This window comes from Salmo salar, chromosome 03 (assembly GCF_965601325.2).
Source record: "Salmo salar chromosome 03, fSalSal1, whole genome shotgun sequence".
In the NCBI taxonomy this organism is placed as follows: Eukaryota; Metazoa; Chordata; class Actinopteri; order Salmoniformes; family Salmonidae; genus Salmo; species Salmo salar.
In genome coordinates this window covers 97,492,501-97,518,618 of record NC_138293.1, presented here as the reverse complement: position 1 = coordinate 97,518,618, position 26,118 = coordinate 97,492,501, and the positions used below count along the sequence as shown (strand labels likewise).

Here is a 26,118-nt window from a genome sequence, read left to right as displayed (position 1 = left end):
CCTGTGTCGATCTACCTGTGTCGATCTACCTGTATCTCCCTGTAACTACCTGTGTCTATCTACCTGTATCTCCCTGTAACTACCTGTGTCTATCTACCTGTATCTCCCTGTAACTACCTGTGTCTATCTACCTGTATATCCCTGTAACTACCTGTGTCTATCTACCTGTAGCTACCTGTGTCTATCTACCTGTATCTCCCTGTAACTACCTGTGTCTATCTACCTGTAACTACCTGTAACTACCTGTGTCTATCTACCTGTATATCCCTGTAACTACCTGTGTCGATCTACCTGTGTCGATCTACCTGTATCTCCCTGTAACTACCTGTGTCTATCTACCTGTATCTCCCTGTAACTACCTGTGTCTATCTACCTGTATCTCCCTGTAACTACCTGTGTCTATCTACCTGTAACTACGTGTCAGAGGCAGAGCAAATGACTAATCTTCATGTCACTGTCTGTCCCAACCTTTCCTCAGACCCCTTATTTCTGGCCTGTGCAGAAGTTCCCCGCTGAGGACATAGACTATGGTGGGTTTATCTTCTGTAGTGGCCTGTCTGAGGACATAGACTATGGTGGGTTTATCTTCTGTAGTGGCCCGTCTGAGGACATAGACTATGGTGGGTTTATCTTCTGTAGTGGCCCGTCTGAGGACATAGACTATGGTGGGTTTATCTTCTGTAGTGAAAGGAGAGTGAATGTCCAGACACTGGCAGATACTTATTTTTATGTATTTAAACAAATAATAAATTAGTGGGTAGATCAGCTTCAATACTGCAGATAGATTGTGGCTTCTATCAATGTAATTGGCTGCATCATTTCCAATCTCCCATATATTTATTTTGTAAATATATATATAGAAATGTCCTCTCACTGTCAACTGCGTTTATTTTCAGCACACTTAACATGTAAATATTTGTATGAACATAACAAGATTCAACAACTGAGACATAAACTGAACAAGTTCCACAGACATGTGACTAACAGAAATGGAATAATGTGTCCCTGAACAAAGGGGGGGTCAAAATCAAAAGTAACAGTCAGTATCTGGTGTGGCCACCAGCTGCATTAAGTACTGTAGTGCATCTCCTCCTCATGGACTGCACCAGATTTGCCAGTTCTTGCCGTGAGATGTTACCCCACTCTTCCACCAAGGCACCTGCAAGTTCCCGGACATTTCTGGGGGAAAGGCCCTAGCCCTCACCCTCCAATCCAACAGGTCCCAGACGTGCTCAATGGGATTGAGATCCGGGCTCTTCACTGGCGATGGCAGAACACTGACATTCCTGTCTTGCAGGAAATCACGCACAGAACGAGCAGTATGGCTGGTGGCATTGGGTCATGTCAGGATGAGCCTGCAGGAAGGGTACCACATGAGGGAGGAGGATGTCTTCCCTGTAACACACAGCGTTGAGATTGCCTGCAATGACAACAAAGTCAGTCCGATGATGCTGTGACACACCGCCCCAGACCATGACGGACCCTCCACCTCCAAATTGATCCCGCTCCAGAATACAGGCCTCAGTGTAACGCTCATTCCTTCGACGATAAACGTGAATCCTACCATCACCCATGGTGAGACAAAACCGCGACTCGTGAGAGATGAGCACTTTTTGCCAGTCCTGTCTCGTCCAGCAACGGTGGGTTTGTGCCCATAGGCGACGTTGTTGCCGGTGATGTCTGGTGAGGACCTGCCTTACAACAGGCCTATAAGCCCTCAGTCCTGCCTCTCTCAGCCTACTGCGGACAGTCTGAGTACTGATGGAGGGATTGTACGTTCCTGGTGTAACTCGGGCAGTTGTTGTTGCCATCCTGTACCTGTCCCACAGGTGTGATGTTCGGATGTACCGATCCTGTGCAGGTGTTGTTACACGTGGTCTGCCACTGCGAGGATGATCAGCTGTCCATCCTGTCTCCCTGTAGCACTGTCTTAGGCGTCTCACAGTATGGACATTGCAATTTATTGCCCTGGCCACATCTGCAGTCCTCATGCCTCCTTGCAGCATGCCTAAGGCACGTTCACGCAGATGAGCAGGGACCCTGGGCATCTTTCTTTTGGTGCTTTTCAGAGTCAGTAGAAAGGCCTCTTTAGTGTTCATAACTGTGACCTTAATTGCCTACCGTCTGTAAGCTGTTAGTGTCTTAACGACCGTTCCACAGGTGCATGTTCATTAATATTTTATGGTTCATTGAACAAGCATGGGAAAAAGTGTTTAAACCCTTTACAATGAAGATCTGTGAAGTTATTTGGATTTCTACGAATTATCTTTGAAAGACAGGGTCCTGAAAAAGGGACATTTCTTTTTTTTGCCGAGTTTATATACACTGCTCAAAAAAATAAAGGGAACACTAAAATAACACATCCTAGATCTGAATGAAAGAAATAATCTTATTAAATACTTTTTTCTTTACATAGTTGAATGTGCTGACAACAAAATCACACAAAAATAATCAATGGAAATCCAATTTATCAACCCATGGAGGTCTGGATTTGGAGTCACACTCAAAATTAAAGTGGAAAACCACACTACAGGCTGATCCAACTTTGATGTAATGTCCTTAAAACAAGTCAAAATGAGGCTCAGTAGTGTGTGTGGCCTCCATGTGCCTGTATGACCTCCCTACAACGCCTGGGCATGCTCCTGATGAGGTGGCGGATGGTCTCCTGATGGATCTCCTCCCAGACCTGGACTAAAGCATCAGCCAACTCCTGGACAGTCTGTGGTGCAACGTGGCGTTGGTGGATGGAGCGAGACATGATGTCCCAGATGTGCTCAATTGGATTCAGGTCTGGGGAATGGGCGGGCCAGTCCATAGCATCAATGCCTTCCTCTTGCAGGAACTGCTGACACACTCCAGCCACATGAGGTCTAGCATTGTCTTGCATCAGGAGGAACCCAGGGCCAACCGCACCAGCATATGGTCTCACAAGGGGTCTGAGGATCTCATCTCGGTACCTAATGGCAGTCAGGCTACCTCTGGCGAGCACATGGAGGGCTGTGCGGCCCCCCAAAGAAATGCCACCCCACACCATGACTGACCCACCGCCAAACCTGTCATGCTGGAGGATGTTGCAGGCAGCAGAACGTTCTCCACGGCCTCTCCAGACTCTGTCACGTCTGTCACGTGCTCAGTGTGAACCTGCTTTCATCTGTGAAGAGCACAGGGCGCCAGTGGCAAATTTGCCAATCTTGGTGTTCTCTGGCAAATGCCAAATGTCCTGCACGGTGTTGGGCTGTAAGCACAACCCCCACCTGTGGACGTCGGGCCCTCATACCACCCTCATGGAGTCTGTTTCTGACCGTTTGAGCAGACACATGCACATTTGTGGCCTGCTGGAGGTCATTTTGCAGGGCCCTGGCAGTGCTCCTCCTGCTCCTCCTTGCACAAAGGCGGAGGTAGCAGTCCTGCTGCTGGGTTGTTGCCCTCCTATGGCCTCCTCCACGTCTCCTGATGTACTGGCCTGTCTCCTGGTAGCGCCTCCATGCTCTGGACACTACGCTGACAGACACAGCAAACCTTCTTGCCACAGCTCGCATTGATGTGCCATCCAGGATGAGCTGCACTACCTGAGCCACTTGTGTGGGTTGTAGACTCCGTCTCATGCTACCACTAGAGTGAAAGCACCGCCAGCATTCAAAAGTGACCAAAACATCAGCCAGGAAGCATAGGAACTGAGAAGTGGTCTGTGGTCACCACCTGCAGAACCACTCCTTTATTGGGGGTGTCTTGCTTATTGCCTATAATTTCCACCTGTTGTCTATTCCATTTGCACAACAGCATGTGAAATGTATTGTCAATCAGTGTTGCTTCCTAAGTGGACAGTTTGATTTCACAGAAGTGTGATTGACTTGGAGTTACATTGTGTTGTTTAAGTGTTCCCTTTATTTTTTTGAGCAGTGTATATATATATATATATACACTGTGTGTGTGTGTGTATATACAGTGGGGAAGAAAAGTATTTAGTCAGCCACCAATTGTGCAAGTTCTCCCACTTAAAAAGATGAGAGGCCTGTAATTTTCATCATATGTACACGTCAACTATGACAGACAAAATGAGAAAAAAAATCCAGAAAATCACATTGTAGGATTTTTAATGAATTTATTTGCAATTGGGATATGACTGAAGTGGGATATGACTAAAGAGTTAATCAGGGTAAACTGGGATATGACTAAATATTTAATCAGGGTAAACTGGGATATGACTAAAGAGTTAATCAGGGTAAACTGGGATATGACTAAAGAGTTAATCAGGGTAAACTGGGATATGACTAAAGAGTTAATCAGGGTAAACTGGGATATGACTAAAGAGTTAATCAGGGTAAACTGGGATATGACTAAAGAGTTAATCAGGGTAAACTGGGATATGACTAAAGAGTTAATCAGGGTAAACTGGGATATGACTAAAGAGTTAATCAGGGTAAACTGGGATATGACTAAAGAGTTAATCAGGGTAAACTGGGATATGACTAAAGAGTTAATCAGGGTAAACTGGGATATGACTAAAGAGTTAATCAGGGTAAACTGGGATATGACTAAGAGTTAATCAGGGTCGGTGCTGGTTTCTGGTGTCCACAAATAGACAGATATTTTCCTTTCCATGGTAGTAACATCTTATCTATTTTTGCTAACTTTCTATACAAATGTATTGGAGTGAGATAATTTCTTCCTTTCGGGATATGAATACCGATTATGCCAACTTCACCGTCAGACCATTTTATTGGTAAACTACACGGTAATGTAAAATAATATATTTTTTGTGATCCAATACGTAACACTGATCATAATTTGGTTGTAATCCAGAGAGGTTAGGAAAAGTATCTAGATCCTCTGAGGCTGTGGAGGGATTCAGATTGTGGATTGAAAAGAAAACATGAATCGTCAGCGTTTCAGTGACAGCTGTTTTTAAGCCCTGCCAGCTACTTGTTAATGTGGCTGTTGTTCCAGCTAGTTAAGATAGTGACACAATAACATTCTGAGTCACATGTTCTCACGTAGACAAGCTGATCATATATTAACCCAGTTTTCTGCAGCTGGCTGAGGTAAAGATGTGGTAAATAACGTGTCGTATACTTCTCCTCTCTCTCCCTAAAGCCATCTACCTGGCCAGGAGAAACATCCGGAAGAAGGGGATGCTGGAGCCCTATGAGCAGGTACTACGGGTGGGAGAAAAAAGACTGGGGAAAAAAATGCACATCTTAAATAAATCCCACTTACTACGCCAGTGATATGTGGTTGTCTCACCTAGCTATCTGTGGATAAGAGCGTCTGCTAAATGACTGTTAATGTCAGGTACAGTAGCTGTCTCACCCATAGGGCTATAGTGGCGGGTTAAGGGCTGGTGTTGGTTATATTCTGTTGTCTGGGGGATCCAAAGCAGGATTGAGGAGCAAGATATTTCTTTATACATGATTCTGTTCTTTTATCTTCAGGGGATTTGTCATCTATCTATTTGACTGTTAGTTATTTTAGTAAAACATCTGTTGTTTTCAACAGCAACACTACGACAATCTCCACAAATGGATGAACCCCAAGTGGGATTTCATCGTGATGCAGGCTACAGAACAGTACAAGTATGTAACCTTCTGTTGTCTGAAGACTGGATTAGACTACTGTTTATGTGTTGGTAGGGACCCACACACTGTGCAGGCTTTTGATCCAGCCCAGCACTAACATGCCTGATTCACCTAATCAAGAGCTGTGTGATTATTCAGCCCAGCACTAACATGCCTGATTCACCTAATCAAGAGCTGTGTGATTATTCAGCCCAGCACTAACATGTCTGATTCACCTAATCAAGAGCTGTGTGATTATTCAGCCCAGCACTAACATGCCTGATTCACCTAATCAAGAGCTGTGTGATTATTCAGACCAGCACTAACATGCCTGATTCACCTAATCAAGAGCTGTGTGATTATTCAGCCCAGCACTAACATGCCTGATTCACCTAATCAAGAGCTGTGTGATTATTCAGCCCAGCACTAACATGCCTGATTCACCTAATCAAGAGCTGTGTGATTATTCAGACCAGCACTAACATGCCTGATTCACCTAATCAAGAGCTGTGTGATTATTCAGCCCAGCACTAACATGTCTGATTCACCTAATCAAGAGCTGTGTGATTATTCAGCCCAGCACTAACATGTCTGATTCACCTAATCAAGAGCTGTGTGATTATTCAGCCCAGCACTAACATGTCTGATTCACCTAATCAAGAGCTGTGTGATTATTCAGCCCAGCACTAACATGTCTGATTGACCTAATCAAGAGCTGTGTGATTATTTGAATCAGATGTGTTAGTGCTTGGATGAATAAAAGCCTGCACACCTTGTGGGTCCCCAAGACCAGGTGTAATTCAATAGTGACCTGTCTTTCTTTGTTTCCTGTATCTACCTCCTTTCCCCTGTCTGTTTCTCCGATATGTGTTCTGTCTGTCTGTCTGTCTGTCTGTCTGTCTGTCTGTCTGTCTGTCTGTCTGTCTGTCTGTCTGTCTGTCTGTCTGTCTGTCTGTCTGTCTGTCTGTCTGTCTGTCTGTCTGTCTGTCTGTCTGTCTGTCTGTCTGTCTGTCTGTCTGTCTGTCTGTCTGTCTGTCTGTCAGGGCTAGTAAAGAGAGGAAGAAGCCAGACAGAGTGGTGTTGGACTGTCAGGAGAGAGCCTACTGGATAGTACACAGACCACCAGTGAGTACAGACCGACCAAAGTGGTTGTGTGTGTGTGTCCACAAGGACAGGATATTGTTGCTGTCAGCCTATGAGGTCCATAGCGTCTAGTCCTGCTCTCTCTCCATTCACTGTGACTCTGTTTCGTGATGGAATTTACTCTGACCCCGCCGTAAAGTTTGATGTGGTAGTAAACAGCTCGGAGGCAAGTGTATCCTTTTAGGTTATTTAATGTGGAACTCACTTGACTAGTGACTACAATGGGGCGTCTCTGCTAAATGGCTACATGATTAATGACAAGTTAAATTCACAGTCATATCCCTACACAGAATACTCCAGTTATAGTTGTATCACCCAGTAGTGTTAATACACATCACATAGGAACTATATCAGCTCACACCTTCCCTCCTCTTAGTCTGTAGACCTGAATGAGACCTCTGAGACCTGAATGAGACCTGAATGAGACCTCTATGAGACCTCTATGAGACCTGAATGAGACCTGAATGAGATCTCTATGAGACCTCTATGAGACCTCTGAGACTTGAATGAGACCTGAATGAGACCTCTATGAGACCTGAATGAGACCTGAATGAGACCTCTATGAGACCTGAATGAGACCTCTATGAGACCTGAATGAGACCTGAATGAGACCTGAATGAGACCTGAATGAGACCTGAATGAGACCTCTATGAGACCTGAATGAGACCTCTATGAGACCTCTATGAGACCTGAATGAGACCTGAATGAGACCTGAATGAGACCTCTATGAGACCTGTAGTGTTATTACATGACCAATAATAACAACAAGTTTCTCTAGTCTGTCAATGACACAATACTACGCCTCGTTTCAATAACAAACAAAGTCATTTTATCCCCAACAACTGTTTCTGTTCTTTTTTTTTCTCAACAAAACTTTTCTTTCAACATAACAGTCTCATTCTTTTCAGTCTTTCAACTTAACTTTGAACTAAAGGCTGCTGGGTGGACTACCAGTTTCCTGCATAGAGATGTTGAGTGTTATTGTGTCTCACTGTAGCCATGAGGCCGTGGTCCAGACAGACAGAACAGCAGCAGAACTACAGCAGGCCTCATTCAGAACTAGAGGTCTACTGGGCTCCATCCAGTCTTTATCACACACAGTCAACCACTACAGGAGAACTAACAGGAGTCGTCAGTTGAAACATTGGGGGGGGGGGGGGAGAACATCTCCAAGGACTGTGTGTGATGTAATAGAACACAGAGAAAAAGATACCAGGTGTTTTTAGGACATGGGGAAAATCAAACCTGTTACTCAGTTCAGGTAGGCCTCCACACTGCAGCAGGAAACTAGGAGGGGTGCTTGACAACACTGAGGAAAATCCAACAAAAGGGTTTACCAGGAAAAACTTCCAAAAGGACTAATTAGAGGCAGAAAGGAGTTGGAGCATGTTCAAGTAGCTTCCTATTGGTTCATTCATCCCCCCTCCTCTCCCCTGTAACTATTCCCCAGGACGTTGCTCTAACTGAGAATGTGTTCTCAGTCAACTTAAGGGTTAAATAAAAACAATTAAATACAAGTAATATAATGTTCTTATTCAAAATGAACAATGATTGAGGATGTTGGTACCAGATCTGTTTGGAAAACATCGGTCTGCTCGTTGGAGACCATTAACAATGCAGCATGATCATATGTCAGCTGATGTTTCTTTCTGAGTCTCCCCACTTCCTTACCCAGGGGTCTGTGCTCCACTTCCTTACCCAGGGGTCTGTGCTCCAGTTCCTTACCCAGGGGTCTGTGCTCCACTTCCTTACCCAGGGGTCTGTGCTCCAGTTCCTTACCCAGGGGTCTGTGCTCCAGTTCCTTACCCAGGGGTCTGTGCTCCAGTTCCTTACCCAGGGGTCTGTGCTCCAGTTCCTTACCCATGGTGTCTGTGCTCCAGTTCCTTACCCAGGGGGTCTGTGCTCCAGTTCCTTACCCAGGGGTCTGTGCTCCAGTTCCTTACCCAGGGGTCTGTGCTCCAGTTCCTTACCCAGGGGTCTGTGCTCCAGACTCTGGAGATAATGTGTTGAGCTACAGCACATCAGACTGACTAAACAGGTGCTTGGTGTGTCCACAGCGTCGGACACACAGTGCCATGGACTACGGGCTGGACCGTCTCATTGACCCCAATGCAGAGGAGGTAACAGGTGAGTAGTGCTGTCTGAGACATTTCCCTTGGAAAACAGAGTGGGTCCCAAATGCACCATGTACATTATACACTGAGTGTACAAAACATCAAGGACACCTTCCTAACTTCCTAATATTGAGTTGTCCCCCCTCCTTTACCCTCAGAACAGCTTCAGTTCGTCAGAGCATGGACTTTACAAGGTGTAGAAAGCATTCCACAGGGATGCTGGCCCATGTTGACACCAATGCTTCCCACAGTTGTGTCAAGTTGGCTGGATGTCCTTTGGATGGTGGACCATTCTTGATACACACAGGAAACTGTTGAGTGTGAAAAACCCAGCAGCGTTGCAGTTCTTGACACAAACCGGTGCATCTGGTACCTACTACCAAACCCTGTTCAAAGGCACTTAAATATGTTGTCTTGCCCATTCACCCTTTGAATGGCACACATACACACTCCATGTCTCAATTGTCTCAAGGCTTAAAAATCCTTCTTTAACCTGTCTCCTCCCCTTCATCTACACTGATTGAAGTGGATTTAACAAGTGACATCAATAAGGGATCATAGCTTTCACCTGGATTCACCTGGTCAGTCTGTCATGGAGAGAGCAGGTGTTCTTAATGTTTCTCCACTCAGTGTATAATGTGTTGTCGTTTGGGAAGCATCCTTGTTATCTCAATAGGATTTATTTTGGACTTCCTGGTTTGAGGTTCAAATAAAAGAGTTTGGCGTTGGAAGGGGGTGGAACTATGTTGAGAGGTGGTAGGAGGTGTTATAATGTAATCCCCAATAGGCAGATTCTGCGTGGAAACCAGAGGGAATCTGCCAGGACTGAATAGGATACATGATAACGAGCAGTATTCATTCCGTTTCTTTCTGGGTTTTCTTCACTGGTTATTTGGATGAGATGTCTGAGTCTGAGATGAAGAGATGAGAGAGAGAATGAAGATGATCAGAGAGAAAGAGAGAGACAGAGAGAATGAAGATAATCAGAGAGTCAGAGAGAATGAAGATGATCAGAGAGAGACAGAGAGAATGAAGATAATCAGAGAGAGACAGAGATAATGAAGAAATCAGAGAGAATGAAGATGATCAGAGAGAGACAGAGAGAATGAAGATAATCAGAGAGAGACAGAGATAATGAAGGTAATCAGAGAGAGAGAGAGAGAGAGAGAATTAAGATAATCAGAGAGAGAGAGACAGAGAGAAAGAGAATGAAGATAATCAGAGAGACAGAGAGAGAGAATGAAGATAATCAGAGAGAGACAGAGATAATGAAGCTAATCAGAGAGACAGAGAGAATGAAGATAATCAGAGAGACAGAGATAATGAAGATAATCAGAGAGACAGAGAGAATGAAGATAATCAGAGAGAGACAGAGATAATGAAGTAAATCAGAGAGAGACAGAGACCATGAAGATAATCAGAGAGAGACAGAGATAATGAAGAGAATCAGAGAGAGAGAGACAGAGAGAGAGAGACAGAGATAATGAAGATAATCAGAGAGACAGAGAGAATGAAGATAATCAGAGAGAGACAGAGATAATGAAGATAATCAGAGAGACAGAGAATGAAGATAATCAGAGAGACAGAGAATGAAGATAATCAGAGAGAGACAGAGATAATGAAGCTAATCAGAGAGACAGAGATAATGAAGTTAATCAGAGAGACAGAGAGAATGAAGATAATCAGAGAGACAGAGAATGAAGATAATCAGAGAGACAGAGAATGAAGATAATCAGAGAGACAGAGAATGAAGATAATCAGAGAGAGAGAGAATGAAGATAATCAGAGAGAGAGAGAATGAAGATAATCAGAGAGAGACAGAGATAATGAAGTAAATCAGAGAGAGCAGAGATAATGAAGATAATCAGAGAGACAGAGAATGAAGATAATCAGAGAGACAGAGAATGAAGATAATCAGAGAGAGACAGAGATAATGAAGCTAATCAGAGAGACAGAGATAATGAAGTTAATCAGAGAGACAGAGAGAATGAAGATAATCAGAGAGACAGAGAATGAAGATAATCAGAGAGACAGAGAATGAAGATAATCAGAGAGAGAGAGAATGAAGATAATCAGAGAGAGAGAGAATGAAGATAATCAGAGAGAGAGAGAATGAAGATAATCAGAGAGAGACAGAGATAATGAAGTAAATCAGAGAGAGACAGAGATCATGAAGATAATCAGAGAGAGAGAGAATGAAGATAATCAGAGAGAGAGAGAGAGAATGAAGCTAATCAGAGAGAGAGAGAGAATGAAGATAATCAGAGAGAGAGAGAATGAAGATAATCAGAGAGAATGAAGATAATCAGAGAGAGACAGAGAGAATGAAGATAATCAGAGAGAGACAGAGATAATGAAGATAATCAGAGAGAGAGAGAATGAAGATAATCAGAGAGAGAGAGAGAGAGAATGAAGATAATCAGAGAGAGAGAGAATGAAGATAATCAGAGAGAGAGAGAGAGAATGAAGATAATCAGAGAGAGAGTAGCTGTGCTAGAACCACCTGCTTCTCAGAGCTCTAAGAACATTACTGAGGATTAGCAGGGAGGCTACTAGAGTACAGTTCTGTCTCTCTCAACATCTCTCCCTCTTTACTTCTCTCTACCTCTCTCTCTCCCTCTCTCTCTCTCTCTCCCTCTTTACTTCTCTCTACCTCTCTCTCTCCCTCTCTCTCTCTCCCTCTTTACTTCTCTCTACCTCTCTCTCTCTCTCTCTCTCTCCCTCTTTACTTCTCTCTACCTCCCTCTCTCCCTCTCTCTCTCCCTCTTTACTTCTCTCTACCTCTCTCCCTCTCCCTCTTTACTTCTCTCTACCTCTCTCTCTCTCCCTCTTTACTTCTCTCTACCTCTCTCTCTCCCTCTCTCTCTCTCTCTCTCTACCTCTCGTTCTCTCTCTCTACCTCTCGCTCTCTCTCTCTACCTCTCTCTATACCTCTCTCTCTCTCTACCTATCTCTCTACCTCTCTCTCTCTCTACCTATCTCTCTACCTCTCTCTCTCTCTCTCTTTCTCTCTCTCTCTCCCTCTCCCTCTCTCTCTCTCTCTCTCTCTCTCTCTCTCTCTACTTCTCTACCGCTTTACCTCTCAATTTCACATAGGGGCTTTATTGGCATGGGAAACATATGTTAACATTGCCAAAGCAAGTGAAGTAGATAATAAACTAAAGTGAAATCAACAATAACAATTAACAGTAAACATTGTACTCACAAAAGTTCCAAATGAATAAAGACATTACAAATGTCATATTATGTGCAAATAGTTAAAGTACAAAAGGGAAAATAAATACACATATAGGTTATATTTACAATGGTGTTTGTTCTTCACGTGTTGCCCTTTTCTTGTGGCAACAGGTCACACATCTTGCTGCTGTGATGACACACTGTGGTATTTCACCCAGTAGATATGGGAATTTTTGTGTTTGTTTTTTAATTCTTTGTGGATCTGTGTAATCTGAGGGAAATATGTGTCTCTAATATGGTCATACATATGGCAGGAGGTTAGGAACTACAGCTCAATTTCCACCTCATTTTGTGGGCAGTGTGCACATAGCCTGCCAGGTCTGCCTATGGCGGCCTTTCTCAATAGCAAGGCTATGCTCACTGAGTCTGTACATAGTCAAAGCTTTCAACGCCACAGGCCTTTTTGGGTTGGAGGGTTTGTATTTTCTCTCTCTCTGCTCTTCATTTGACAGTTTGTTTTGTTGTCTCTTCCTTCAGATTCTATTCCATCTCATCCTTCACCTGTTGTCGAGAGGAGGGTTTACACACACACACACACACACACACACACACACACACACACACACACACACACGCACACGCACACGCACACGCACACACACACACACACACCTTCACTCTTTCTGCCCAAATATGCCTGTTACCATGCAGATTTATCTTCTTGTGTTGTAGTCTGTGACTGTGGTGTAGTCTGTGACTGTGGTGTAGTCTGTGACTGGGGTGTAGCCTGCTTTCGAGAGGGATTGTGTGTGTGAGAGTGTGTTAGCTGTGACTTTAGATAGCAGTGGAACAGAAGAGCTCTGCCTGTAATAACAAGCTGTTCTTCTCTCATTGGTTTTCAGGTGTTAACCTTCGACATGGTCAGGAGAACTGTAAGACATCAGACATACTTCTGCACTGGAATACCTGAATAACCCAATGCACTCAGTTTATGTGTTTATGTAGAAAATAGATTAAGTACAGAAATTACAGACATATCATGTATCTCCTCTTCCTCTTCCTCTCCCCTTCCTCTCCTCTCCCTTCCTCTCTCCTTCCTCTCCTCTCTCCTGTCCCCTTCCTCTGTTCTCTCCTCTCCTCTTTCGTTCTCTCATTCTCTCCTCTTTCCTTCTCCTTGTCTCGCCTCACCTCTCCTCCTCCTCCTCCTTATTTCCTCCTCTCCTCCTTATTTCCTCCTCTCCTCCTTATTTATCCCCCTCTATCCTCTCCTCTCCTCTTTCCTGCTTATTTATCCCCCTCTATCCTCTCCTATCCTCTCCTCTGCTCCCCAGAACATTTTCCTTACACAAGCCTTAATGAGGTCAGCTGTCAAATCGTCTGTGTCCCTCACAGCGTAAGTCCTTCTCAATGCACTTCACTGATTGATTGATTGATTGATAGGTTGTGTGTGGTCATTTGATTAATTGATTGGCTGAATGACTGACTGACTGACTGATTGATTGATAGGTTGTGTGTAGTCATTTGATTAATTGATTGGCTGAATGACTGAATGACTGAGACCAGTAACATTAATATTGTGTTCAGAAATGGAAGACCCGTCCAAAATCAAATAATCCCCAACGTTACAGTATAATGAGTTAGAAGTTATTTTATTGTTTATATGATTATTGTTGGGATGAGAACGTTGATGTCCCCTCTGTTCTCCTTAGCTTTGTCAAGTATGTGACAACCCACCACAACCACGACCCGTTCCTGACCACCCCTGTCCCCAGCAACCCCTGGATAACGGACAGTGATGAGTTCTGGCAACTCAACTCAAGAAGGTACGTTCTGCCAACTCAACACAGGTGCACAGTTTTGCTCCGGCCCAGTAGAAATACACTTGATTCTACTGATCAAAGTCTTGATTGAAGATCATGATGATTTCATTAGAATCTCTCTCTCCTCCCCCTCTCCTCCCCCTCCTCTCTCTCTCTCCTCCCCCTCCTCTCTCTCGCTCCTCCGCCTCTTCTCTCTCTCCTCCCTCTCTCCTCCCCCTCCTCTCTCTCTCCTCTCACTCTCCTCCCCCTCTCCTCCCCTCCTCTCTCTCTCCTCCCCCTCTCCTCCCCCTCCTCTCTCTCTCCTCCCCCTCTCCTCCCCCTCCTCTCTCTCTCCTCCCCTCCTCTCCCCTCCTCTCTCTCTCCTCCCCCTCCTCTCTCTCTCCTCCCCTCTCTCTCCTCCCCTCTCTTCATCAGTGTGGACATCCCCACTAAGTTGAGTGTGGAACGTTGGGTCTTGAGCTTCTGGGAGCTGATCAGTGACCCACGAGGCAGAGTCGACTTCAAGCTCTTCCTCAAGAAGGAGCACAGTGGTCAGTACACACACACACACACACACTGTTTCCTTACACAAGCCCTAATGAGGTCAGAGGTCAAATCGCTCCCGAGTGGCACAGCGGTCTAAGGCACTGCATCTCAGTGCTAAAGGCGGTGCTACAGACCCTGGTTCGATCCTGGGCTGTATCACAACCGGCCGTGATCGGGAGTCGGGCGGCGCACAATTGGCCCAGCGTCGTCCGGGTTAGGGTTTGGCCGGGGTAGGCCGTCATTATGAAATAAGAATTTGTTCTTAACGGACTTGTTAAATAAAGGTACAATAAAAACACACACATTGTTCTCAATTCCTTTTTCCTCAATTCCTTGTGTCCTCTTTCCTTGCCTCCTCAAAGCATACTGGGTGGAAAGATGAATAGTTCCTCCAACAGAGGACGCAAGGGAGGAAAGATTCATCCCAAATGGAACCCTATGTAGTGCACTACGTAGGGAATAGGGAGCCATTTCATTTAGGATGCACCCTACGGTTTACCTTGTATGCTGTGGTATGCAGCTCAGCTAACCTAGCATTTCAACTAACCACACATGTATGTGTGTGTGTTTTTTTTGTGTGTGTGTGTGTGTGCGTGTGTGTTTTTTGTGTGTGTGTGTGCAGCGGAGAACATGGCGTTCTACGAGGCAGCTGAGGAGATGAGGTGGGGAGCAGCGTCTGCCATTCCAGAGAAATCCCAGTTCATCTTCAAGTGAGTTACACTGGAGAACGTGTGTGACAGAGAGAGTTGCATCTTGGTTTTTAACCTGTGTGTGTGTGTGTGTGTGTGTGTGTGTGTGGGGAGCACCTTTCTGAAACCGGGAGCTCCTCGATGGATCAACATTGATGGTCGTACCATGGGGCTGACAGTGAAGGGCCTGGTTGTTCCTCACCGATACGTCCTCGACGCCGCCCAGACACACATCTTCCTGCTCATGAAGAAGGTGTGTGTGGTATTATTCCCTCCAAACAGAGGGCTCAGGCTTATTCACCCACCAGCATAGTTCACTGAACTACCTCGTTAACACAACTAACGCACATTAAACTAAGGTTAGCAGGATAATATAAAGTCATTTGTCATAACGCACAGCTGGAACGCCAGATTGTGTGTCCGTTTCATAACGTCAGAATGAAGATTTGGTTCAACTCAGAAGTTTGTAGTAAGTAAGAAGTATTTGTAAAGTTTGTAGTAAGTAAGAAGTATTTGTAAAGTTTGTAGTAAGTAAGAAGTATTTGTAAAGTTTGTAGTAAGTAAGAAGTATTATGGGTGCCGGGTTCCAAAGGAAAACCCTTCACTCACTGAAATATTATTTTACTTTTTTGTGTCTTTTTTTTAGCAGCAGAGGTGCTGCAAATAAAATACATTAAAACTTCAAGGTTTTATAATGTCCCCTCTGTCTCTGTCCCAGGATACCTTCTACCGTTACCTCAAGTCTCCAGTCCACAAAGACATATTTTATAATGTCCCCTCTGTCTCTGTCCCAGGATACCTTCTACCGTTACCTCAAGTCTCCAGTCCATAAAGACATATTTTATAATGTCCCCCCTGTCTCTGTCCCAGGATACCTTCTACCGTTACCTCAAGTCTCCAGTCCACAAAGACATATTTTATAATGTCCCCTCTGTCTCTGTCCCAGGATACCTTCTACCGTTACCTCAAGTCTCCGGTCCACAAAGACATATTTTATAATGTCCCCTCTGTCTCTGTCCCAGGATACCTTCTACCGTTACCTCAAGTCTCCAGTCCACAAAGACATATTTTATAATGTCCCCCCTGTCTCTGTCCCAGGATACCTTCTACCGTTACCTCAAGTCTCCGGTCCACAAAGACATATTTTATAATGTCCCCCCTGTCTCTGTCCCAGGATACCTTCTACCGTTACCTCAAGTCTCCAGTCCACAAAGACATATTTTATAATGTCCCCCCTGTCTCTGTCCCAGGATACCTTCTACCGTTACCTCAAGTCTCCGGTCCACAAAGACATATTTTATAATGTCCCCCCTGTCTCTGTCCCAGGATACCTTCTACCGTTACCTCAAGTCTCCGGTCCATAAAGACATATTTTATAATGTCCCCCCTGTCTCTGTCCCAGGATACCTTCTACCGTTACCTCAAGTCTCCGGTCCATAAAGACATATTTTATAATGTCCCCCGTCTCTGTCCCAGGATACCTTCTACCGTTACCTCAAGTCTCCTGTCCACAAAGACATATTTTATAATGTCCCCCCTGTCTCTGTCCCAGGATACCTTCTACCGTTACCTCAAGTCTCCGGTCCACAAAGACATATTTTATAATGTCCCCTCCTCTGTCTCTGTCCCAGGATACCTTCTACCGTTACCTCAAGTCTCCGGTCCATAAAGACATGCAGAAGAGGGCTCTGGTCCCGGCGCCTCACGTCTTCACGTAAGACGCTGCAGGATATTCTGCACCCACACAATATCTTTGTTTATTGGACTGAAACATTACCCTGTCTCTACCCAGCCATCTCCAGACAGTTTATAGAGCTAGCATCATGTGTTGTTGTTGCATCATTCTCCTTTTACAAGAGACATTCAGCTGGTCTTGGAGGATCATGGAAATTCAAGAACAGCAGTGGTCTTGATGTGCAATATGAGTCTGATCATCTACACTCACCTCTTTTCTCCTCCCCTTCTCCTTCCTCCTCTCTCTCACCGCCCCTTCTCCTTCCTCCTCTCTCTCACCGCCCCTTCTCCTTCCTCCTCTCTCTCACCGCCCCTTCTCCTTCCTCCTCTCTCTCACCGCCCCTTCTCCTTCCTCCTCTCTCTCACCGCCCCTTCTCCTTCCTCCTCTCTCTCACCGCCCCTTCCCCTTCTGTCTCTCTCACCGCCCCTTCTCCTTCCTCCTCTCTCTCACCGCCCCTTCTCCTTCCTCCGCTCTCTCACCGCCCCTTCTCCTTCCTCCTCTCTCTCACCGCCCCTTCTCCTTCCTCCTCTCTCTCACCGCCCCTTCTCCTTCCTCCTCTCTCTCACCGCCCCTTCTCCTTCCTCCTCTCTCTCACCGCCCCTTCCCCTTCTGTCTCTCTCACCGCCCCTTCTCCTTCCTCCTCTCTCTCACCGCCCCTTCCCCTTCTGTCTCTCTCACCGCCCCTTCTCCTTCCTCCTCTCTCTCACCGCCCCTTCCCCTTCTGTCTCTCTCACCGCCCCTTCTCCTTCCTCCTCTCTCTCACCGCCCCTTCTCCTTCCTCCTCTCTCTCACCGCCCCTTCTCCTTCCTCCTCTCTCTCACCGCCCCTTCCCCTTCTGTCTCTCTCACCGCCCCTTCCCCTTCTGTCTCTCTCACCGCCCCTTCCCCTTCTGTCTCTCTCACCGCCCCTTCTCCTTCCTCCTCTCTCTCACCGCCCCTTCTCCTTCCTCCTCTCTCTCACCGCCCCTTCCCCTTCTGTCTCTCTCACCGCCCCTTCTCCTTCCTCCTCTCTCTCACCGCCCCTTCTCCTTCCTCCTCTCTCTCACCGCCCCTTCCCCTTCTGTCTCTCTCACCGCCCCTTCTCCTTCCTCCTCTCTCTCACCGCCCCTTCTCCTTCCTCCTCTCTCTCACCGCCCCTTCTCCTTCCTCCTCTCTCTCACCGCCCCTTCCCCTTCTGTCTCTCTCACCGCCCCTTCTCCTTCCTCCTCTCTCTCACCGCCCCTTCTCCTTCCTCCTCTCTCTCACCGCCCCTTCTCCTTCCTCCTCTCTCTCACCGCCCCTTCTCCTTCCTCCTCTCTCTCACCGCCCCTTCCCCTTCTGTCTCTCTCACCGCCCCTTCCCTTCTGTCTCCCTCTCTCACCGCCCCTTCCCCTTCTGTCTCTCTCACCGCCCCTTCCCCTCTCTCTCTCACCGCCCTTCCCTCTGTCTCTCTCACCGCCCTTCCCTTCTGTCTCTCTCTCTCACCGCCCCTTCCCTTCTGTCTCTCTCACCGCCCCTTCCCCTTCTGTCTCTCTCACCGCCCCTTCTCCTTCCTCCTCTCTCTCACCGCCCCTTCTCCTTCCTCCTCTCTCTCACCGCCCCTTCTCCCTTCCTGCTCTCTCTCACCGCCCCTTCTCCTTCCTCCTCTCTCTCACCGCCCCTTCTCCTTCCTCCTCTCTCTCACCGCCCCTTCCCCTTCTGTCTCTCTCACCGCCCCTTCTCCTTCCGCCCCTTCCCCCTGCTCCTGCCTCCTCTCTCTCACCGCCCCTTCCCCTTCTGTCTCTCTCACCGCCCCTTCCCCCTTCTGTCTCTCTCACCGCCCCTTCCCCTTCTGTCTCTCTCACCGCCCCTTCTCCTTCCTCCTCTCTCTCACCGCCCCTTCTCCTTCCTCGCTCTCTCTCACCGCCCCTTCTCCTTCCTCCTCTCTCTCACCGCCCCTTCTCCTTCCTCCTCTCTCTCACCGCCCCTTCTCCTTCCTCCTCTCTCTCACCGCCCCTTCTCCTTCCTCCTCTCTCTCACCGCCCTTCCCCTTCTGTCTCTCTCACCGCCCCTTCTCCTTCCTCCTCTCTCTCACGCCCTTCCCTTCTTCTCTCTCACCGCCCCTTCCCCTTCTGTCTCTCTCACCGCCCCTTCCCCTTCTGTCTCTCTCTCTCACCGCCCCTTCCCCTTCTGTCTCTCTCACCGCCCCTTCCCCTTCTGTCTCTCTCACCGCCCCTTCCCCTTCTGTCTCTCTCACCGCCCCTTCTCCTTCCTCCTCTCTCTCACCGCCCCCTTCTCCTTCCTGCTCTCTCTCACCGCACCTTCTCCTTCCTCTCTCTCTCACCGCCCCTTCTCCTTCCTCTCTCTCTCACCGCCCTTCTCCTTCCTCCTCTCTCTCACCGCCCCTTCTCCTTCCTCCTCTCTCTCACCGCCCCTTCCCCTTCTGTCTCTCACCGCCCTTCCCCTTCTGTCTCTCTCACCGCCCCTTCCCCTTCTGTCTCTCTCACCGCCCCTTCTCCTTCCTCCTCTCTCTCACCGCCCCTTCTCCTTCCTCCCTCTCTCACCGCCCCTTCTCCTCTGTCTCTCTCACCACCCCTTCCCCTTCTGTCTCTCTCACCGCCCCTTCTCCTTCCTCGTCTCTCTCACCGCCCCTTCCCCTTCTGTCTCTCTCACCACCCCTTCCCCTTCTGTCTCTCTCACCGCCCCTTCCCCTTCTGTCTCTCTCACCGCCCCTTCCCTCCTCTCCCGCCCCTCCCTCTGCTCTCACCGCCCCTTCCCCTTCTCTCTCTCACCGCCCCTTCCCTCTTTCTCTCACCGCCCCTTCCCCTTCTGTCTCTCACCGCCCCTTCTCTCTTTCTCTCACCGCCCCTTCCCCTTCTGTCTCTCTCACCGCCCCTTCTCTCTTTCTCTCACCGCCCCTTCCCCTTCTGTCTCTCTCACCGCCCCTCTCTCCTTCCTCCTCTCTCTCACCGCCCCTTCCCCTTCTGTCTCTCTCACCGCCCCTTCTCCTTCCTCCTCTCTCTCACCGCCCCTTCCCCTTCTGTCTCTCTCACCGCCCCTTCTCCTTCCTCCTCTCTCTCACCGCCCCTTCTCCTTCCTCTCTCTCTCACCGCCCCTTCTCCTTCCTCCTCTCTCACCGCCCCTTCTCCTTCCTCCTCTCTCTCACCGCCCCTTCTCCTTCCTCCTCTCTCTCACCGCCCCTTCCCCTTCTGTCTCTCTCACCGCCCCTTCTCCTTCCTCCTCTCTCCACCGCCCCTTCCCCTTCTGTCTCTCACCGCCCCTTCCCCTTCTCTGTCTCTCACCGCACCTTCCCCTTCCTGCTCTCTCTCACCGCCCCTTCCCCTTCTGTCTCTCTCACCGCCCCTTCTCCTTCCTCCTCTCTCTCACCGCCCCTTCTCCTTCTGTCTCTCACCGCCCCTTCCCCTTCTCTGTCTCTCACCGCACCTTCCCCTTCTCTCTCTCCCCCCTCTCTCTCACCGCCCCTTCTCTCTCTCCCCCCTCTCTCTCACCGCCCCTTCTCTCTCTCTCTTCTCTCCAGTGATGCCCAGTTGGAGGCCAATGTGAGGAATCGTAACCCAGGCATCAGCCCCATCCTGCTGTGGCAGCAGGAGGAGGAGGAGAAGGCAGCAGCAGCTGCTGCTGCCAGGCCCATTGACGTCAAAGCTATGGTGGCCACCAACAAGCTGGACAGGAAGTAGAGAGAGCCCAGGGCATCATGGGAAATTGAGTTTAATATACATACTGTTGTTCATCTAATATATATTTAGTTTCCATGGAGATGGTGTTACATAGGACTACTTAATGTCCTAAATAATGGACATATTAGTTATTGTTTTAATGGAGATATTGGTTATTGTTTTAATGGAGATATTAGTTATTGTTTTAATGGAGATATTGGTTATTGTTTTAATGGAGATATTGGTTATTGTTTTAATGGAGATATTGGTATTGTATAGAATAATTTATGTCCTCGACAACTGATGTCAAGCCAGTACGGATTGGTTGATTGAGGGAAATAAGCTATTGGCTGTTGAGTACCTGTGTAGCGTTAAGGCCAGTTACTGTACTAAGAATGAATCTGCTGACCAGATGATAAAAAGCTACTTCAGTTCAGATGGACAGGGACAGGGGACAGGACCGTCTGTAGGGGCCCTCTGCTGCACTGGAGACATATATACACCTGGAAGAGCCACAAATGGAACGTGAAGAGGAACATGACTGTTAGAAGGAAATGGAAGCCATAGATAGATAACAGTTGTTACCAGTCTACAACTAGATAGATTACAGTTGTTACCAGTCTACAACTAGATAGATAACAGTTGTTACCAGTCTACAACTAGATAGATAACAGTTGTTACCAGTCTACAACTAGATAGATAACAGTTGTTACCAGTCTACAACTAGATAGATAACAGTTGTTACCAGTCTGCAACTAGATAGATAACAGTTGTTACCAGTCTACAACTAGATAGATAACAGTTGTTACCAGTCTACAACTAGATAGATAACAGTTGTTACCAGTCTACAACTAGATAGATAACAGTTGTTACCAGTCTGCAACTAGATAGATAACAGTTGTTACCAGTCTGCAACTAGATAGATAACAGTTGTTACCAGTCTACAACTAGATAGATAACAGTTGTTACCAGTCTACAACTAGATAGATAACAGTTGTTACCAGTCTACAACTAGATAGATAACAGTTGTTACCAGTCTACAACTAGATAGATAACAGTTGTTACCAGTCTACAACTAGATAGATAACAGTTGTTACCAGTCTACAACTAGATAGATTACAGTTGTTACCAGTCTACAACTAGATAGATAACAGTTGTTACCAGTCTACAACTAGATAGATAACAGTTGTTACCAGTCTACAACTAGATAGATAACAGTTGTTACCAGTCTACAACTAGATAGATAACAGTTGTTACCAGTCTACAACTAGATAGATTACAGTTGTTACCAGTCTACAACTAGATAGATAACAGTTGTTACCAGTCTACAACTAGATAGATAACAGTTGTTACCAGTCTACAACTAGATAGATAACAGTTGTTACCAGTCTACAACTAGATAGATAACAGTTGTTACCAGTCTACAACTAGATAGATAACAGTTGTTACCAGTCTACAACTAGATAGATAACAGTTGTTACCAGTCTACAAAATGTATTTTATATTTGTGTGTGTTTTTAAGTCTCACATGTCCCATACCTCTGTAGGTGGTGTATTGTCTGTCTGTCTGTCTGTCTGTCTGTCTGTCTGTCTGTCTGTCTGTCTGTCTGTCTGTCTGTCTGTCTGTCTGTCTGTCTGTCTGTCTGTCTGTCTGTCTGTCTGTCTGTTTCTACAACACTACTATGTCAAAGCTGAACCTGTCTACACACTCCTGTCTGTCTGTCAGTGTATAGAACATGTTGTCTGTCTGCAGGCCGACGTTTTGTTTCCCTCTACCTCTGTTCTGATAATCCGGTCTCCGACACAATTATTATAAAATATGTAATAAAACCATAATCCTTTTATGAACCTGCTGCTTCTGAATATTGCTAATGTGTCTGTATGTGTGTGTACTGTCTGTATGTGTGTGTACTGTCTGTATGTGTGTGTACTGTCTGTATGTGTATGTACTGTCTGTATGTGTGTGTACTGTCTGTATGTGTGTGTACTGTCTGTATGTGTGTGTACTGTCTGTATGTGTGACTATCCTCACCTGTCTCCAGTCTTAGCAGCAGGACCCAGACGGTGGTCAGGTATATACTAAAACATTATCTAGCTCCACTATATTCATTAAATAAATCACACAACAGTCTCATTAATAATCTGTTCAAACTGTATTATTGATCCATATATTCTAACCGTCTCTGTACATTACAAGGTGTTTAAAGAATACAACAGTAGTCACACTCCTTATTTGGGGTCAGTGTTAAATGGCACCCTATTCCCTATGTAGTGGGAATAGTTCCCATAGGTGCTGGTCAAAAGCAGTGCACTATATAGTGGGAATAGAGAGTGTCATTAAGGACATAGCCCCTTATTTTGACATGCCAGACAGCCAGCCCAGCTTGAATAGCGACGGAGGCGCCACCGGCTCCTCCTCCTGATTGGCTAGCTGTCTGAACAGGTTGCCAGGGCGGGAGGTGTCGTCATGGGAGGGTTTAGAGGTGGGTGAGGCCTATAGGAGGGGAGAGAGAAATGGAGGAGAGGATTTAAACAACATATGGGATGAATTACTTAACAGTCAGAACTTGGTGATGTTCATTAGGCACTATACAGAAGATAACATTTTAAACTGAAGTGAAATAGAGAGAGACTACCTGAACTGAGAGAGACTACCTGAACTGAGTGAAATAGAGAGACTACCTGAACTGAGAGAAATAGAGAGAGACTACCTGAACTGAGAGAAATAGAGAGAGACTACCTGAACTGAGAGAAATAGGGAGAGACTACCTGAACTGAGAGAAATAGAGAGAGACTACCTGAACTGAGAGAAATAGGGAGAGACTACCTGAACTGAGAGAAATAGAGAGAGACTACCTGAACTGAGAGACTACCTGAACTGAGAGAAATAGAGAGAGACTACCTGAACTGAGAGAAATAGAGAGAGACTACCTGAACTGAGAGAAATAGGGAGAGACTACCTGAACTGAGAGAAATAGAGAGAGACTACCTGAACTGAGAGAAATAGAGAGAGACTACCTGAACTGAGAGAAATAGAGAGAGACTACCTGAACTGAGAGAAATAGAGACTACCTGAACTGAGAGAAATAGGGAGAGACTACCTGAACTGAGAGAAATAGAGAGAGACTACCTGAACTGAGAGAAATAGAGAGAGACTACCTGAACTGAGAGAAATAGAGAGAGACTACCTGAACTGAGAGAAATAGAGAGAGACTACCTGAACTGAGAGAAATAGAGAGAGACTACCTGAACTGAGAGAAATAGAGAGAGACTACCTGAACTGAGAGAAATAGAGAGAGACTACCTGAACTGAGAGAAAGAGAGAGAGACTACCTGAACTGAGAGAAATAGAGAGAGACTACCTGAACTGAGAGAAATAGAGAGAGACTACCTGAACTGAGAGACTACCTGAACTGAGAGAAATAGAGAGAGACTACCTGAACTGAGAGAAATAGAGAGAGACTACCTGAACTGAGAGACTACCTGAACTGAGAGAAATAGAGAGAGACTACCTGAACTGAGAGAAATAGAGAGAGACTACCTGAACTGAGAGAAATAGAGAGAGACTACCTGAACTGAGAGAAATAGAGAGAGACTACCTGAACTGAGAGAAATAGAGAGAGACTACCTGAACTGAGAGACTACCTGAACTGAGAGAAATAGAGAGAGACTACCTGAACTGAGAGACTACCGAACTGAGAGAAATAGAGAGAGACTACCTGAACTGAGAGAAATAGAGAGAGACTACCTGAACTGAGAGACTACCTGAACTGAGAGAAATAGGGAGAGACTACCTGAACTGAGAGAAATAGAGAGAGACTACCTGAACTGAGAGAAATAGAGAGAGACTACCTGAACTGAGAGAAATAGAGAGAGACTACCTAAACTGAGAGAAAGAGAGAGAGACTACCTGAACTGAGAGACTACCTGAACTGAGAGAAATAGAGAGAGACTACCTGAACTGAGAGACTACCTGAACTGAGAGAAATAGAGAGAGACTACCTGAACTGAGAGAAATAGAGAGAGACTACCTGAACTGAGAGACTACCTGAACTGAGAGAAATAGAGAGAGACTACCTGAACTGAGAGAAATAGAGAGAGACTACCTGAACTGAGAGAAATAGAGAGAGACTACCTGAACTGAGAGAAATAGAGAGAGACTACCTGAACTGAGAGAAATAGAGAGAGACTACCTGAACTGAGAGACTACCTGAACTGAGAGAAATAGAGAGAGACTACCTGAACTGAGAGAAATAGAGAGAGACTACCTGAACTGAGAGAAATAGGGAGAGACTACCTGAACTGAGAGAAATAGAGAGAGACTACCTGAACTGAGAGAAATAGAGAGAGACTACCTGAACTGAGAGAAATAGAGAGAGACTACCTGAACTGAGAGAAATAGGGAGAGACTACCTGAACTGAGAGAAATAGAGAGAGACTACCTGAACTGAGAGAAATAGGGAGAGACTACCTGAACTGAGAGAAATAGAGAGAGACTACCTGAACTGAGAGAAATAGAGAGAGACTACCTGAACTGAGAGAAATAGAGAGAGACTACCTGAACTGAGAGAAATAGAGAGAGACTACCTGAACTGAGAGAAATAGAGAGAGACTACCTGAACTGAGAGAAATAGAGAGAGACTACCTGAACTGAGAGAAATAGAGAGAGACTACCTGAACTGAGAGAAATAGAGAGAGACTACCTGAACTGAGAGAAAGAGAGAGAGACTACCTGAACTGAGAGAAATAGAGAGAGACTACCTGAACTGAGAGAAATAGAGAGAGACTACCTGAACTGAGAGAAATAGAGAGAGACTACCTGAACTGAGAGAAATAGAGAGAGACTACCTGAACTGAGAGAAATAGAGAGAGACTACCTGAACTGAGAGAAATAGGGAGAGACTACCTGAACTGAGAGAAATAGGGAGAGACTACCTGAACTGAGAGAAATAGGGAGAGACTACCTGAACTGAGAGAAATAGAGAGAGACTACCTGAACTGAGAGAAATAGGGAGAGACTACCTGAACTAATGTTTTCCATTATGTGCGTGACATGAACAGGACCCTGGCTTCATGTCCTTGTCTCCTCCACAATAGCAAGGAAGCTGGTCAGCTTCCTTTGTTTTGTTTATTCAGATCAGTGCAGATGAAGGCGAGGAGACAATGAGAGGAAGCCACGTCAGAGTATTGAGATGCACCCCCATGGAAAATTGATGTGAAAACACTCGCTGTTTGTCTGGTCACAGATATGGTTTGGAATGGTGTGAGGCAGGGTGGAGGTCAATTCCACCTCAATACAAAATCAGTTGAGGAGAATCGAAAAATCCTCTTAGATAAAAATAGGAACATTGCCAATTCATGAATGGAATATGAAATTGACTGCAGATCCCGGCAGACAGCATGAAACCAGGTTAGCCGTCAGCAAAACCCACAGGGCTCAAAAACAGCATACTATACAGGGAATAGGATGGCATTGAGGACGCAGCTCACATGTTCTTGTTAGTTAGCGATCTGATGCAACATCAAATCAAACCGAAGCCACGTTAAAAACCAAACGCAGGAGAAATAGAAGTTAGCTTAGTACACTGCAAACCCCCCACTGCAAAAACACTTGAGGGCACGTAAAATATAACATACTAAAGATAGATAACTAAACACACTAAACACACACACACACTAAAGATACCACCACACACACACTAAAGATACCACCACACACACACACT

The 26,118-nt window shown here is 46.1% G+C and overlaps 2 protein-coding genes and 1 long non-coding RNA gene across 9 annotated transcripts in view; 1 reads left to right on the top strand and 2 right to left on the bottom strand.

Moving 5' to 3' along the window:
* LOC106606219 (regulator of G-protein signaling 9) overlaps positions 1-21,120 on the top strand; it is a 28,621-nt gene extending 7,501 nt beyond the window's left edge. Inside the window, exons 5-17 of the mRNA XM_045715841.2 lie at positions 479-530; positions 5,095-5,153; positions 5,497-5,573; positions 6,599-6,680; positions 8,756-8,818; positions 12,892-12,921; positions 13,321-13,382; positions 13,699-13,812; positions 14,224-14,339; positions 14,957-15,044; positions 15,138-15,276; positions 16,655-16,737; positions 20,254-21,120. Coding sequence (XP_045571797.1) covers positions 479-530; positions 5,095-5,153; positions 5,497-5,573; positions 6,599-6,680; positions 8,756-8,818; positions 12,892-12,921; positions 13,321-13,382; positions 13,699-13,812; positions 14,224-14,339; positions 14,957-15,044; positions 15,138-15,276; positions 16,655-16,737; positions 20,254-20,413 — 1,125 coding nt within the window. The 3' untranslated portion in view covers positions 20,414-21,120. The remainder of the gene's footprint in view (positions 1-478; positions 531-5,094; positions 5,154-5,496; positions 5,574-6,598; positions 6,681-8,755; positions 8,819-12,891; positions 12,922-13,320; positions 13,383-13,698; positions 13,813-14,223; positions 14,340-14,956; positions 15,045-15,137; positions 15,277-16,654; positions 16,738-20,253) is intronic.
* Positions 21,121-22,526: 1,406 nt separating this feature from the next.
* Positions 22,527-26,118, bottom strand: part of LOC106601947 (conserved oligomeric Golgi complex subunit 1) — a 34,900-nt gene continuing 31,308 nt past the window's right edge. For both annotated transcript variants that reach the window (XM_045715832.2, XM_045715831.2), the window contains one exon: positions 22,527-22,886. Coding sequence is in view for 1 of the 2 variants with exons in the window: in XM_045715831.2 (XP_045571787.2) it covers positions 22,746-22,886 (141 nt within the window). In the remaining variant the exon portion in view is untranslated. The remainder of the gene's footprint in view (positions 22,887-26,118) is intronic.
* LOC145877436 (uncharacterized) overlaps positions 22,893-26,118 on the bottom strand; it is a 3,498-nt gene continuing 272 nt past the window's right edge. The window contains exons 1-3 of one of the 6 annotated variants that reach the window (XR_014391735.1): positions 24,470-26,118; positions 24,158-24,423; positions 22,893-24,020 (exon numbers count right to left, since the gene is read on the bottom strand). The exon at positions 24,470-26,118 is cut by the window's right edge and continues 272 nt beyond it. This is a non-coding gene — a long non-coding RNA (uncharacterized LOC145877436). Of the gene's footprint in view, positions 24,021-24,157 lie in introns of all 6 variants that reach the window. The other 5 variants (XR_014391733.1, XR_014391736.1, XR_014391732.1 and 2 more) reach the window with 5 other exon arrangements.